At 41.6% G+C, this 16650-nt stretch overlaps 2 protein-coding genes across 2 annotated transcripts; one reads left to right on the top strand and one right to left on the bottom strand.

The window, feature by feature from the left end:
- Window positions 1-4097: 4097 nt before the first annotated feature.
- PCOAH_00026860 (Uncharacterized protein) lies at window positions 4098-9674 on the top strand (the record flags this gene model as incomplete). Its single annotated transcript, XM_020059491.1, has 1 exon — window positions 4098-9674. The coding sequence occupies one exon, from the start codon at window positions 4098-4100 to the stop codon at window positions 9672-9674; it is 5577 nt and encodes a 1858-aa protein (XP_019915098.1).
- A 1138-nt stretch (window positions 9675-10812) lies between these two features.
- On the bottom strand, window positions 10813-15747 carry PCOAH_00026850 (Uncharacterized protein; the record flags this gene model as incomplete). Its single annotated transcript, XM_020059490.1, has 2 exons — window positions 10813-10982; window positions 11148-15747. 2 exons carry the CDS (start codon window positions 15745-15747, stop codon window positions 10813-10815), a joined length of 4770 nt encoding a protein of 1589 aa, XP_019914966.1.
- Between the last annotated feature and the right edge of the window lie 903 nt (window positions 15748-16650).

The raw sequence follows: 16650 nt of genomic DNA, 5'->3' as shown, positions 1-16650 counted from the left end.
CCTCTTCACGTGCGCATACGCGTATTAATAAATGAGTATATTTTATATACACGTAGGCACACCTATCCACATGCATACCGGTATATATGAGCAAACAAGCTTAAAAGTGAAAAGGATCGCCAAAAGATGGCACCCACAACGGTTCGTCAAACTTTTGCAAATGCTCACCAAAGTGCAGAAATGCTCAATTGGGGGGGCTAAGGCTCTCCCAAAGGTACGTTATTTTTAGGGGCAAAATGTTCCCCTCCTCCGTTTCTGCGTTATCAAAGATTTGTTCTACCAAGGTGCCAAATGGGGAGGAAAAAAAAACACAAAATGAAGTAGTCATACGTATGCGCGAATAAAAATGTAATGTGCACTTAAATGGATCAAATGCAACGATAAAAAAAATTAATGTGGCATGCGAAGAACAATTGTAAGGTCCACCGAAATTAATGCACACCATAAAATACGACACCCCAAAAGATAGCGTGAATACTTCTTAGCGGTGCCTTCTCATTTTTTTCCCTTGTAGCGACATAAAAATGGGCAGAAGCATGCAACAGCTTATTTTCACCTTTTTTTTTTTTTTTTTTTTTTTCATTTTTGTGTTTGCCTCGCCGCGCGGTATACACCCCATTGGGGCAAGTTGCAGGCCACAAATGGCTGCCCCGAAGGTTCATGTGGGCTAGCAAATTGTATGTGGTCTTGTTTCGCTTTGTCCTCACTTTACGTGCATTAGCCGTTAATTCGCCACAACCGTTTCGCCCACTCGTTCATCTGCCAGTTAAGTGCTCCATTATTTGATAGTTCATTGGACTGCTTACTTATTTGCTTGTTCACTTGTTTATATATATATTTTTTTTACTCACCCACTCAACCAACCGCAGTTAAGTTAACACAATTTCCTGATGGACATAAAAGGAAACATTCTGCTATGTACAGTTAAAGCAAATTCATTTTTTCCTTTAATTAATTTTCCCCTTTTTTTTTTTTTTCAAAATAACACCTCACCATAATTAAAAAAAATATCCTGCAATTTTGGAACCCCCTTACATAACAGTTCCAGGGTTCAGGGTTCCCTTTTGTGAAACTACGAAGAAGCTGAAAACGAATTAACCCTTCTCTTTCGACAGCATATGTGCATATAGAGATGTTTTAAGTTGCATAGGCGTATGTGTGAGAGAGGATAAACGTAATGATACACGCATATATAGTTTTCCTCTGCGGGACCTACGTCAGTAAAGTATACTTATGCGCGTGTAACGTACGTATGTAGGTTTATGTGTACTTGCAAATCTTCGTTCTTTTTCTTGTAACAGCGGATTGGGTTGTTAGTCGCCCTTTGCCGAAGAAGATACATTTGGGCGCGCTTTCTCCTGTGTGCGGTTCTTCATTTTGCGTGTATCTAACGAACAGCACTGTGGAGCGAACTGGTTGCACTGTTGCCCTTGGGATCCCGCACAGCTCATCAGCATTCACGCGCGCATGTATGTACGCATGTGCATACTCACGCGTTGTTCCTCCATTTGTTTACACTGAGAAAATTTAAACCTAGTGTTTATGCAAACGTTCCGTCATCTCTACAAAATTTAGAAGCATAGTAGTGGAAACCCAAAAAGTTTGCAACTTTGGAATTTTTTTTTCTTTTTTTGCACACTGAGAAAAAATAGAACACCTTTTTGTACACTATAAATCCACTCCCTTTTTGCGTTACATATATGTGTGTTACACACTTATATGCACACCTGTTCATTCGTTACACGCCCGCTTTACATTTCCACCAAGGGGTTGTAACTCTCTCTACACCCAGAACAAGTCACCCAGGCCCCCGATCTTCCACAGTTTTGTTACACAGTTGCATGGTTTGCCCATCTACCATAAAATTAACGACCTTTGGAATTTTTTTTTACTTCAATAGTACACTTTTTACGATATTTTTTTTTTGCCGATTTGTAAAGCCCGTCAAAAGAGCACATTCACATTTTTGGAGGCACACAGATGTAACAATTTACAAAAGGAAAAAAATAAAAAAAAGTCCAGTGAAGGAAGAATAAGCCATTCTGGCAGAAGTACACCTGACACTGCTGGGCATTATTATATGCATACAACACATTTGTATGAAATATTTCTTTTTTTTAAATAAAAAATACGCACTGTATAGGCAATCTGTGCAGTACTTATTCTTATACACCTTTGCACAGATTCGTCCCTTTTTGTGTATACGCCCTGTTGCTGCTATAAAGGAGCACGTCGGAATATAAAAAGAACCAAACAGGGGCCAGCCAACCGCGAACGTATGCATATATTGATCTTTCTGGAAGGAAGTTTCGACTGAGTTTCTGCGTTGTTCGTGGGTAGCATTTTATTGGACGCCCCTCGCGTGATTATTTTTTGCACCGTTTGATTTTGGACCGTTTACTTTGAGGCGTTTCCGGGGGCCTCACCCTTCGGATCGTTTGCCTTAGTGCCAGCTGAAATGAAAATTTCCTCTGCGCGCGAGTTAACGAGTCTACGTGGCTGCAGAGAGCACAAAGGGGAAACGCAAAATTTTGATCCAACAGTATTATGCCCGTAAAGGTGTAACCGACCATACGTGTATATGTGCAACCCTGTACAGACCCACCCACTGATTGAGTTTGAAGTCGCATGTTTAGTGTACTCTGAACAGGGTGATCCACATAGACGAGATATATATTGAAATTAAAGAGCATAGTACATATTTGCCCATTACATTCATATGAAAAAAAAAAAAAAAAAAAAAAAAAAAGTGATCCTCAGTTTTATGCGTACACGTTGTGCACATTCACTGTCATCCTAAAATTTTTATGAGAAGTAGCTCCCCAGAACAAACCTGACGCACATATGTTTTGACAGCTGCATTTGTATTTACACAACCATTTTACGTGATTAGGCGCTTCCGTATATGCACACATATATACACATATAGATAGGTATTTGCGTAATCCATTTTACGACCTAACTGGAAAGGAGCGACAAAGGTGCATTTATATTACGAAGAGAGAGAAGCACTGCTTGCGCGTATCCTATTTTTTGTGTCTCTAACCTTTTGGGCATCAATTTTTGTAGCCCCTTCTCCCCCCGTGTATGCGTAGCAACGCATGTATGAGCTTCTTTTCATGTCGTGCAGGAATAACTATCTGGAGAGCCCCCCCAGAAAGATACTTCCCCTTTTTTGTGATACTGACACGAGGTAGCCACTGATTTTTGCGGACATTGATATGTGTGTATGTTCGCATGCACGTACGTTTTTGTAGACACTTCGGGGCTTACCTTTTGTTGTGCCTGAAAGAAGGGACCGCTTGCAATTAGTTGTATCGTGCGCGTGCATAAGTGTGTGTATTTTTTTTTTTTTTTCCTTGTTCATTTTGCAGGGGGGTATGCTCCTTTCGGTTAATTCTGTTGCTTTTTTCTGTATTTATATGCTATAGGCGCACGTTATGGTTTTAATTATTATCGCGCAAAAAAAAGCAGTGATAAGACAAGAAGGGGAAACGGGGCGTGTATATTAAAGCATGTATTAATGTATGTATTAGTATCTTCATGTATGTATGGTTGGAGGCACAAACATGTATACCTGCCAGCGCAATAGTAGATTATTAATACATATATTGCATGTTAGTCTTTTCTTTTTTTTTTTTTTTTGATAAGCTTTTAAATTTTTTTATTCACTATTTTGTTATTAGAAATATAGAAAATTAAAAGAACAATTTAGGAAACCTGTTAGGTCTTGATACAACCACTGTAGTGCATATTTATCTCTTTTTTTTTTTTTTTTTTTTTTTTTTTTCGCTTCAATGTTAATCCCCAGATTTATGCACAACGTTGACTGTAAGCCTTTTGAGGATTCGCCCGTGTGAGCACACACATACGCGTACATATATACATATAGTTAACGTACCGTGCGTGCATGGCGCATATCTGACCTGTAACCCCATTCCACAACCAAAGCAAGGCCAATTTTTGTGCAAGCACACACACTCATACACAAGCATAGAGAGAAACTTACCTACACGCACACAATCCTGCGCACGCGTGCTGCTGCTCCATTTTACGCCTAAAACAGGTCAACCGGTTTTTACTCAAAAGAGAACATCATGGCTGAGGAGACCTCGGACAAAAATAACAATCCCAGCATTGGGCTGCCAGACAAAATACGTGACCAAGAAGGGAAGTGCAAAATGGTGAACGGAGAAGAATCGAACGTAATTAATGAAGCATGCTTGCCCATTGAAAACAAACCGGTTTGTGGTGCCAAAAACAAGCAACACACTGCGTTTATGAAGAATAAAAAAAAAACGAACCTGAAAAAAATTAATGAAGACGCAAATGAAGTTAAGGACGATTTGGGGAAAATCTGCAAGGGACAAATGAAAGAAATGGTTGGGGCGGAGTTGTCCGAAAGGGAGATAACCCGACGGAAGGCGGATGGACGAGCTCTCGAGCTGAAGCATGAAGGGCAAGGCGACAAGAAAGGAAGGAGACAAGATAAGGAGCAAAGTGAGAAGAAAAGCCCCCCCAGTTGTAGCATCGCCAGTAACGTAGACCAAACAACCAGCAGAACTTACATCGGGAGAGTACCAATGAAATTTTCCATTTCTTCAAATGAGAAGACTGCACGAGGAGAACAAAATGATGCGCAGAATCAGGTGTGTTGCCACGGTGATGAGAGGAAAGAAAATAGTATTCTTACAAATAAGAAATTTTTAAAATGTGCAAGTAGGGAAAAGAATGACGTTGTAGGAAGTAACCACAATTGGTATTACATCGAAAGATATACGAGCTGTTCCTCTAGCAACGTCGATAGGAAGAAAACAGGAAATGTAGACAGTGGAGAAAATAACCCTGCGTATGTTAGAAGACCCCATTTAGAGCAAAACTTCTGCAACCAGAGAATTATCAAGAATGGCCACGTCCCCAATTTTGATAAGTACTGTCCGTATGAAAAGAACTGTGCAGATCATATGGACGGGAGGAACATGTACCACTCGAGTGGTAGCCCAGGAACGAACCGTGTCGTCAATGGTGTTAACAGAAGTGCGAACGACATTAGCGATTGTAGTAACTTTGGTTATGTGAATATAGTGTCCCCCCCAGATGGATTAAGCAACCATCACTCTTATCACCAGCAGAAGCAGCAGCTGGACGCTAATTCGAAGGAAGCACAGACACACATTTCGTCTATTTTACCGAGTGAAAGATCTCAAAACGACCTCTGTATGAACACTGCAAATGTGCAACACCATCATGTAATGCCCCCTTATGTGCACCCCCTGGGTAACAAAGAACAAGGTATAAGAATTGGAGCATATCCAAAGGATCGCTTCTACAACAAAGGGAAAGAAAAAATACACGACCAATATTACAGAATAAAGTTGTGTCCATTTTTAAAAAAAGGGCTGTGTCAAAAAGGAGATAACTGCTCATATGCACACTCAATTGATACTTTACGAAGTTGTATGAATTTAATGAAGACAAAAATTTGCCAGCTGTGGTTGAAAAATGAATGCAGAAATCCTAATTGTGTATATGCTCATGGGGAGGGAGAATTGAGGGCAACGCCAGATTACTTCAAAACAAAGCTATGTAAATATTTTGACAAGGAAGGTACATGTCCATCTGGAGATAAATGTAGACATGCACATGGGCAGGCAGAACTGAGACAAAGAAACTACAGAAAAACGGAATTTGAAAAAAATTCTCCAAAAAGTAAGGTCAGTACAAAATTCACATTCAATGATCTCAGAAACAAGGGGGAATGTTCGCAGTACATTTTGAACATGCTCAGTGGAAGAAGCAGAAAGGAGAATGTCCACAGGAGTGATTGGAACAATTGGAATGAAACGAACGGCCACAACGGATTCAGCAACGGAAGTAGGTACAACAGGGACACTCGTATGGCTGCCCCCACTGATGAGAACTCAAATGCGGAAAGAACCTCTGGAGGTAAGGGAGGTGCCCTTCCAGACCAAATGTGTAGACCAGAAAAAAGAGAACGTACGAACGAAATTACCCAGGTCTACCATGTCAGTGCTGCCCACAGTTGTACAAACCAGGAGAAGGGATTTAATGCCGTGTTCACCGTTTTCGAGAGGAAGGAAAAGTCACATGGGGCAAAGAACAGTTATGGTAGTAGTGCAAACGTGTGCGGTGCGAATTATTCTGATCAGAGGAAAGCTCCAAGGGAGGAACAAATTTTCAAGGCAGACAAGGAGAATGCACCCCATGAGGACACACCACATTTACATAACGCAGTTTCTGGGACGATAAGTAGTATCACCTTGGAGCGTGACGGGAATGGGAAAAAGGAACAGAGGGACCATGTGGTGGAAGGAAGTATGGGAAACGGCGCAAGCGAGGCGAGCAGACCAGAACAAAGAGCAGATATCCAAAAGGAAAGAAAAAGTAGCTCGTCGTCTGTTGAGCCCCTTTCCAAGAAGAATCAAAATTTGTCAAACATAAGAGAACCCGTACAAATGAAGAATGAAGAAATCGAGGTGGGCCCGAATGCGGAACAGCATCCTGTTGGGAAATCATCGCACAGTGGTGATATGAATGGTGGTTATTGCAAAATGTTGAGGGAAGCAGCGAATGGAGGGGAAAAGAAGGAAGGAACTTTCGCTGAGGTTATGGATAAAAGCAGCGAGCACATGTCCAGTGGGCGAAGTAGTAGCCAGTACATGTCTATTGGGAGGAATAGCAACGAGGGAGAGGACAAGTCGTGTTGGAGTAGAAGCCCAAATAAGTCCTACGGGGGGTGTAACCAGGACTGCCATGGAGAGAATCGTTGGGAAGAAGAGGACGAAAACAATGGCCAAATGAGGGATGAAATTCAAGGGACAAGCCTCCTCGAAGTGGAAATAGGAAGGCAAGACGACAGGAAGTATGAATGCGTTGAGATAGGGGATGCCTCGGTAGAAGAATATCCGCAAGCAAGACGAAGTGAAACACGACACAGCTTTGAAGGGGATAAAAACGAGAACGGCAATGTGGACCGTGGGGATAATGCACATCAGTATAGCGATGAGAATGAGAATGGCAGGGGAGACAACGGAAAACAAAGAGACCGCAACCAGGAACAAGAACGCCAAACGCTAAACGAATACAGGTTCACACGACACACGAATGAAATGGATAATTGTTCGATGAAGGTGAACTGTGGAGAAAACATCATCCAGAGACACTACCCAAATAATTGCCCAAGGGGAGGGGGAAGATATGGCTCATTTAGAAATTTCAAGGAGAGTGGAAATGACATCCAGAGGAGCCCCATTTTTACGATGAAGAATCAGTACAGAAAGGAGAACGATGGAAAGAAGAATCTGCTCCTGAGCAAATTGGCTAGCTGCCACACGGAGAGCACACCTAACAACTACGACCCAAAGAATTTTAATTACAAATATAAGAAGTTTAACATGGCAAGTAGGTACACAAAGCATTTTGAGCGTTTGGACCACTACGGAAGCGTCGCGAACGTGGCATCTTATGGAAACTGTGACAGAGAGGGTTTGAACAACGGTGGGGAGCTAATCAACAACGAGGGCACGCAGAACGGAAGCGTGATTGGAGGTAGTGGAAGGGGCAACGCCTTAAAAGCAAGGGGGAAAAAGGGGAACACACATGGAGAACACAACAAACTTATCTATCACAACGAACCGAAAGGGCAGATGACGAACTGTAGAGAAGACAAGAACTACAATGACATCCCACATAGATATTTCACCTGCAAAAGTTCACACCGCTCATTTAACAACACTTACAGTCCACCTGATCAGAATCCATCAAATCAGAATTTTGAAAACGCAGCGAGATGTTCCCATACAAACCACAACCACGCGAATAATTCACTCCACATGCAGAATGTCCTACCTAGACCTAAAGAAACCTACAGCAACGTTTGCAACAGTGTTGCTCATAGAACAAACCAAACCTATGGTAACAGCAACGGAACTACTAGTAACGATATGTTGTATGGCCATCCCGTATATCCCTTGAACACGCTAGTGAACAACTTTAGTTATTACAACTACAACGTAAGTAATGTTTCCTTGAACCGAAACAACTGCTATAGTTATTTGAATGTGGAGCTGAACAGCGTGAACATGGCTAGCCAGATGCGCGTCCTACCCGCGGAGTTGTCCATTTCAGTGCCAGGTGGAGGGACGACCGAGGAAGCATATAGAGCAGCAAACCAAGCGGCAAACACGACTGACATGCCCAGCGCCCGTAACAACCGAGCACATAACAGATCGGCCAAATCGCATCCATGCTCGAACCAGCACAGAAAAAAAATTTTGAATAACCAAAATATGGGAAGCAACCCGGCTAACATGCACTTCAGTGGAAACCAATCTGCTAACGTGCATAGGAATAATAACAGGAAGGAAAGAAACTGCACCTCGTCTAATGTCGTAGTGGGTTGTAGCCACCACAGAAGTTCTTTCACAGAGTCAAATACGCATGATAACTGCGTGCAGAATGGGAACTGTGGATCTTTGTCCGCATCGAACATGGCATACAATGACAGATCGGATCCATCTGTTGGTTCTTTTAGAGGAAACAGCAATAGTTGGCACGGCGTCAGCGAAGAGAACGACCTGAGTGGCGATAACAGCTGTAGCGGCTCCCACGGGGAAAACCCAAACGTGTACGATACGCAAATTTCCCAAAACGGCGGCAGGGAGAATAGAAAAAGAACCCCCCACCTGCCCTACAGCTCACACAGGAACTATGAAAAAACCAACAGTGCTCATTTTAAAAACTACAGGAATTACAACAACCATGTTTGCACGAATCAGGTGTGTACCAACCAGGTTTACAGTAACCACGTTTATGCCAACCATCCGGCTTATGGTTCCAATCAGGCGTACTATAGCAACCAGGTTTACACGTACCAGCACCCGTATAGCAACTACATATACAATACTAACGGCCACACGCACAGCAGCAGTAGCCACCCCTACAACAACAGCAGCAGCGCGTACGTTATGTACCCCTATAGTAGCTACCCCTACAGCATCAGCTACCACCACAGCGGCAACTACCCTTATGACGATCTATACACCTATGATGGTGCATGCCCCCATGACGCTGTACAACCCTATAACAGTGTGAACCCCTACAACGGCAACACCCATTGTGACAGTGTCCAACCGTATGGTTCGGCCCCCCATTATAGCATCAACCCTTACTATGGTGACGTGGAACAGTTTAGCGGTGGTCAATTGTATGGAGGCGCCCAACTGTATAGCGGTGGACAGATCTATATCGACGCCCAACAGTGTGGAGACGCGGATCAATGTGCCAACATCCAACCGTATGGCGGAGACCACTACTATAATGGTAACCGAAGCGGTGTGCACAACGGGAGCTACACTAATGACCAAAGCTACGTCTACAATCAGTACCCTTACAACGCCATCATGAACTATGGCCCGCCTTACAACAGCAACGATACGGAGGAGGGGCAGAATGGTAACTGTGCACCTCTCAGGGATGGCCTCCTGGACAACGAGGAGTACCAAAATAGGCCTAACGAAAATGGAAACAATGCAAATGACACGTGCCAAGATGAATCTGCATTCGATGATCTTACAAAAAGTGCATCAACAGAAGAAGGAGATGAAGCAGCTGAACAATCCCCTTTACAATCTCCTGCAGTATTTCAGCAGTGAAGAATAGTGAATTAAAGTATATTCTTTCCAAAATTATACATCCTTTGGAGGTTCATTGTCACAGTACGGGCCCGGCATATGGATATGCACATAGGTACAACCGTACGTGTGAGACGAGTGTATCCCCATTTTCCTCGTATCGATTTTCCCCGCCTTTCCATTCCTTAAAAAAATTGTAAATTAAGTTGGGATGAATTTCCACACGTGCAGTGTGCAAAAAAAAAAAAAAAAAAAAAAAAAAATGCACTCGCCATGTACATTATTTGTAACGTTCATTTTCTAATTAAGTTCGTTTTTGTTCCGTCCGTTCTGTGTGACCTTTTGATAAGACGCGTTCGTAACTTGATAATCATTTTTGCGAAGGAGTTTTTTCCCTTTCCCCGCGTGGGAACTCCTTTCATTTTGTGTGCATGTTTATTTTATCTCCCCCCTTTGTGCATTCATCCTCCCCGTTTTGTATTATTCATATGAAGGCCCTGTTGCTGATACGCTCAATGCGAAATGAACATTTTTTGGATGCCTCCCCGCCCGTTGTGCCCATAAAATCCAGCTACAACGCTTGTATCGGAGGAATATCAGCAACAACCGTAAAGTGCGCCGGGCAGCCTCGCCTTTACACAACGCAAATAAACGGTGAGCTGTAAGTGCTAAGCGGTTCATCAGTTTAGCGGCAAACCACTAGACATTTGATTATGAAGCGCAAACGCCCGGAACGTGCCGCGATTTCCCCACCCATGGAATATCATTCGGAGAAAGAAAAATTGGCCAAATAATTCTTTAAAGTTAAAATAAGTGACACACACAAAAAAAAAATGGAATGGGGGAAAATGTCCCACGTGTAAAAGACCAAAACAGCGTTTTTTTTTTTTTTCTTAAAAAAAATGGGATTATTAAGCGGGAAAATAAAATGCAAAACATTTAAAAAAAGGGACAATTTTAAGACAAATCATTTAATAAACCTTTTAAATGTTTACACAAACAAAAAAAAAATTAATTAAAAAAAATTAAATAAAATGGATAAATTAAAAGGGGGCGATTTGCAAATGTGCAGTCATCATTTCTGCAGACAACTCGGAAAAGGGGCGCACTAACATGCGTATTAACAAGAGATATGAAGAAGTGGGTGCTATTCTCCCTCCTATTTCGCCCGCAGCACTTCCCTTATTGCCCTAGTCAAATAATGGTACTTTACGTCATCCTCGCTATTTAATTTACTTATTTCGAGATGGTTGCAGTCCTTGATGATGGTAAACATTTTGGCGTAGTTCAAATAGGAGCTAACGCTTGGGACGATCATTGTGTGCACACCTGCAGAGGGGGAGGAGTAAAAATCAGCAAGTGTGTACCTGAAGAGTCTCATTTTTTTTTTTTTTTTTTTTTTTTCTCTCTGGGGGGAAGGACGTTGTTAGCCACCCAATTAGTGTGTAAAGCTTCATGTATGGAGGTGCTATACCCCCATGTACATATTCATACCTATAAACGGCAAGGGCGTTTTCTCCGACTCCGAGAAGGAATAAACCTTGACGGTTGAGTCCTTTATCCTTTCCCTAAAGGAATACTGCAAGTTGCTCAGATTCGAATCGTAGTCATTTAGCTGATAAACGTAAGGCGATAAAAATGTTTTGAACAAAAAAGCCGTCGAGGAAAGGGGAGAGCCAAAATGGGGAGAAGCGTAAAAAAACACATATTTCGTCTTGCTCAAAATGTCATCACTTTTTATCAATACGTACTGTGTTAATAACCCCCCCATCGAATGAGCAACAAATATAATGTCATTATGCCTTCCTATGTTTATGCCTTTTAATTTTTTTAAAAGAAAAATGGATAATTCCTCCATATTCATTCTGTCTGTGTAGAAATATTTTTTTTTGTTCAAATACTCTTCGTGGTTTTCCTCCTTTTTCCAAAGTAGGTAATTAAGCGAGCTCAGATGGGAAAACATATACCCTTGGCTGTCCGGCTGTTTATCTTCTCCGTTAATCGAGCTGTTGAGAAGTCCCACTCGGTTCTCTTCCGTGTTCCCTTCTGTTGTTCCTCCTTCTGCTGTTCTTCCTTCTGTGTAGCTTTCCTCCTTTGTTTCTACGCTTCTTCCCTCTCCGCATTCTACGCCTTTTCCCTCCTCGCTGTTTTCCCTTTCCTCCATTTTGTCTCGCTTCGTCGAGTCCCCCCTTCCACTGTGGCGACCCCGCTTGACGTAGTAGTTCCCATCAGGATACAACGGGGAGTGATAGTTAAAAATGAAAATATTTGAGCGCCTGCTCCGAGGGTACAACAAATAAACGGGCCACAACAGGTAGGCCAGCAAATCGCTGTAAAAGTCCAGATCATTTTTTAATTTCTTATTTTTCAAAAAAATAGACTTAAAAATATTTTTGTTAATAATTCGTGTGTCCGCATAAATGGGAAAGACGTTCTGATTACACTTATAATTTAACAACAGCATGTGAATTAAATCCTCGTTTGGCAAAAAACGAAAGTTATTTCGTATCTTTATGCACTTCCTTATTTCCTTACTTGATTCGTCAAAAAGAAAGACATTTTGATTTTCCTTAAATTTGTCCGTGTTATCATTTATGGCGCTAAAGAGTTCGTCCTCTTTTTCTTTCAGTTCATTTTTCTGTAAGGAGGATTGTTCACTCAGTGATTGGCTGTTAGCCTTGTCTTCTCTTTTTCCGTTTATATCGAGGAAGGACCACATGTAATGTTTGCTCTCATCTGTGCTATCATCGCTCTCATTCGCACTGTCACTATTGAGCGTTTGTATCTTCGTAACGCCTTTTTCGTACTTTTTCAAATTGTCATTTCTGTAATAGAAGCGATAATTGGGGCTGTTGTGGTACAGGTTGGAGAACCTCCATGTTCGGAGGGCGTTTCCCCTCAGCCCGTGCACCATCACTATATCCACCTTCTTCTTTTTCTTCCTTCTCCGTGATGGCTTTGCCGCTATATTTGTTTCCATTGTGTGGTTCCCCATTTTTTTTCTCTTCCACCGTTGTGCCTCCCCAGGGAGAATTCCCTTTTTCCTGTCTATGTGGCACATTTTGGAATACGTATAAACTGGCAATAGTCGATCGTGCAAATTATAAAAATGATGATTGTAACTGCTAATCATGTACATATGTTCATCTAGGAGAATTTTATTTTTTTTTTTTTTCTTCGCTAAATAGTAAGTTTGGTGAGTCGGATACTCACATAGGAATTCGTTCGAATTTAATTTCTCATACACCTTGGTATCCTTCAGCAGATTATCCACGCTGTCCAAAAATAAATCGTACGGGGTACGCCACGGTTGAGGGATTATTCCGCTCTCTGCGCGCACTGTTTCTTCTTTCCTTCTTTTTTTTTTCACTTTTTCCTGTTCCCCCTGGGGGGTTTTCTCTTCACCTGTGTGTTCATCATCACCGCTGTGAACATCTTCCCCTGTGTCACCCCTCAAACTGGACAGGAGAATTGGTTGATACTTCCTAACCTTGACCTGTTCCTTCTGCTCCTGCTTCTGCTTCTCCTCTTCCTTTTGCACTCCCTTCCTTGTCAACCCAAGGAAGTACTTATAGTGCGATTTGATGTTGGTAAATGCTCTTATGCTGTCAAAGTATACTGAACTTGGAATTAACTCCCTTTTCAAATTTACAAGCGAGAGAAAATTCATATTGTCGTTGAAAAAAAAAAACTCCGCACTAATAAAGTACATAAAATTAAAAGATATCTTCACGACATTGTCTAGTATATTTTTATACATAAAATATAAGACCGAAAAAGAACTGAAGGAGAGATCTTTGGAGGCGAAATTGTTTGCAATGATTTTTAAGCATAATGAGAGCTCCTTATAAATGCGTTTCTTCTTCTTTCTTGCGATGCTCTGCGCTTTTTTGTTCGCTTCTGGTTTGAAGGAGTCGTCCTCCGCTTTGTTCGTCAGCGGGGTGTACAGGGCGGATAGGTTCAGGTTTGGGAGGCTCACGGATGGAAGGCTAACCGACGGAAGGCTCATCGAAGGAAGGCTCGACGAAGGAAGATTATCGGGCTTTTCTCCCTCTTTTGTCGCTGCCTGCCCACCCGATTCCGCTTCATTCGGAGCCCCCACTGGGGTCGTTTGGGTGGCATCCCCGCTGCTACTTTCGCGATGCTCAGCTTGGTAGTCACTTTTGCCGGCGTTTTCGCTAGCCCACGGTGGGGTGACCAACTTCCAATCGTAATGAAAAAACTTATTTTTAAAATTATTGTTCGAGTACAAATTTATGAGGAAGAGGAAATCTATGTTTAGCGAGTTCAGCCTGTTGAGGCACATATTCCTGACGATAATGTGGAGCCCCGACTGGACGTAGACAAACGGGTCATTCCCAATGTTGAGCAGATCATTTATCCTCTTTAGCAAAGTTTCTACATTTAAGTTATTTTTATTTTTTTTTTTGTTGTCTATGTTTATGATGTTAAATAGGATGTTTTCTTCACTGTCAGCATTTTTTTCATTTTTGGATTTTTTTTTGCTTTCACTTTGTGAGGGGTACTCCACGTCTTTTGAGCTTCCTACGTATTTCAGTTTAAATTTTTTCTCAAGACAATTAACTATTTCGCTCAGTCCATTTTCGATAATGTTATTGTTCTCTTTGTTGCTGTATGGAGGCATCTCCTCATTTAGCGTAACATAGTCAATTGCTTGGTACAACAGTTCGGTTAAAATTAACTTATTTGTTTGGCTCTCCTTTTTATTGTTAATATTTGTTAATAATAAATTGGTTGGCACTTTTTTTCGTTTATTTTTTTCCTTTTCTGATGTGAAAAAATGTGTGTCGTTTTTTTTCCCTCCCCTTCCATTTTCGTTACTGTTGTTCGGCACACCATTATTGCATTTCGCTTGTGTGTAATTATCTCCCTCCTGTTTATTATTCAGTTTAAAAAGAAGCCGCAGACATAGCATCAAATAACTGTTCACCGATTCGCTCATCAAGTGAGATTTCCTTCTTAAGACACACTCATGAGAAGTCACTTTAAAAACTTTCAGTTTGTCCATGTGGGTGATAAAATGCACATTCATCATATCATTAAATTTGAAGAACAGATGGATGTTCTCCTTTAAGCAGTCAAAATTTATGGAATAATTGTTTTTTAAAAAATGGGTATACTTTTTTTTGTTGAAATAATCCTCTTCTTTTTTATCCTCATCTTTGTCAAGACTGTTGTAGGTCTCTGTGTATATTCCATATCTTTCCATATTGTATAAGGAGGTGTCCTTCATAGAGTCGTACTTTTTATGAACCGCTGTCATCTCATTGGTGTCCCCGAATGAGTATTTAAAAATCCTCCCTCCGGGGAAGAATACGACCTTTCTCGTATTGTTGTACACATAGAGGTAGTAGTAAAGGAGGAGGACGTAGAAATAAAAGCTGTAGTTATTCCTAAAGTCTTTCTTCCTGAGGTCGTTTTTTTTGTCCAACACGTAATTCAGTTTTGTTAAAAAGAGAATAACAAAGGAATCGTCCACCATATCGCTCCCCTCCATGTTCAAAAATAGGTTTCGCAACAAGTAGCAGCTAGTTTTTAAAATTTTCACGTCTCGGTCGTTTTCCAGGGGGGGGTCCTCCCCGTGGTCAGTGACACCTTCCACATCGCAATGCCCATCACCCCTGGTGGCAGCTACCTCCCCATCACGTTTGGTCAAAAGCTCCCGACTCAAAATCAGCAACACCGTCTGCGCATCGCGCGCACTCAAAATGTTGGCACATTTTTCTGTCCTAGCTAGACTGCACAAAAAATTCAAAGATATGTCACTCAAAAATTGTCTCTCCGTATAGGTCTCAACAATGTCATTAAAAAGAATTTTTATTTGAGTGTATTTGCTTTTTTTGAGTAAGTATAAAAATGGCTGTTCCTTTTTGTAGCTGTCCTGAAATTTTTTTTTTTTTTCCCTCCTTGTGTCATCTTCTATTCTTAATAGCAACGGAAGTGTCGTGACATTTTTCTTACCCTTTTTTATGCCCTTTAAATTTTTTCCATCCCTTTTGCTGTCTCCAAAGTTTAGCTTCGATAGTAAATTAACTGAAGCAAAACTTATTTTTTCCCAAAACTTGTCATACATATTTTGCTTCGCTCGCTCTTCTGCTGTTGCCTTCCTCTCATGTTCGTTAAGGTGTTCACGTAGATGTAGACGTGTGCATATGCTCAACTTTATTTATTTGGATGGAATGAGAGTTCCCCCCCATTACGTGTTGTGTCTTGGAAGGGGGCGTACTATCACCCGCGTCTGCTTTTTCAGAAAATTGGGCTTCAATCGATGGGTCATGTGTGACAACTGGCGCATCTGGTTATCCGTAATGTGAATGTGCAATGATCTGTGTGATGATCTATGCTGGTGGTTCCCTTAGCTCCGCACTGGAGCGAAGAAAAATGCTCCACGGGAAGACAATTAAGCACGGAAAACCACCACAGGGGATTCACAACACGGACAAAGGGGGAAGTTTACAAGCACACACATAACCACACGGAACAACAGGTAGGTTTCCTACGCTACAGCATAGGAAACATGAATACCCACGACCGGGCAATGGTTAAGCGGAAGCAAACAAATTTGTTGAGTTCCTTTATTTTCACTACACCTGTTAAAATGAAGTGATTCAAAGGCGCCCCACCATATTAAACGGGGTTTTACCATTTATTTGACCGAAAATTCTGCTACTTGGACTTCCCCTGTGGGATGAAAAGCATAGTCTCTAGGGGGTTCCAACTACGATCAGTTGGTTTGCATGAAGGCGCATGACAAGTTCTCCCTCTCATACGCAGAAGCTTACATACGCACTTCTAAACAAGCCATAAGCATCTTCTGCACAGTTTGGAAAGGCCACGAAGGTCCTTTTACAACGGTGAAGGCGGGCTTAAGATGTGCTAAGAAGGTACAAACACGGGTATGTCAAAAAATAAAATAAAAAAACAATGATAATTGCCATTTGTCGACACAACTCGCACAATCGCTTCTGAAATGACA

The sequence above is a fragment of the Plasmodium coatneyi genome, chromosome 9 (assembly GCF_001680005.1).
Source record: "Plasmodium coatneyi strain Hackeri chromosome 9, complete sequence".
NCBI classification, from domain to species: domain Eukaryota; phylum Apicomplexa; class Aconoidasida; order Haemosporida; family Plasmodiidae; genus Plasmodium; species Plasmodium coatneyi.
Note: the sequence above shows the minus strand (reverse complement) of the source record. Positions and strands in the feature narration are given on the sequence as shown.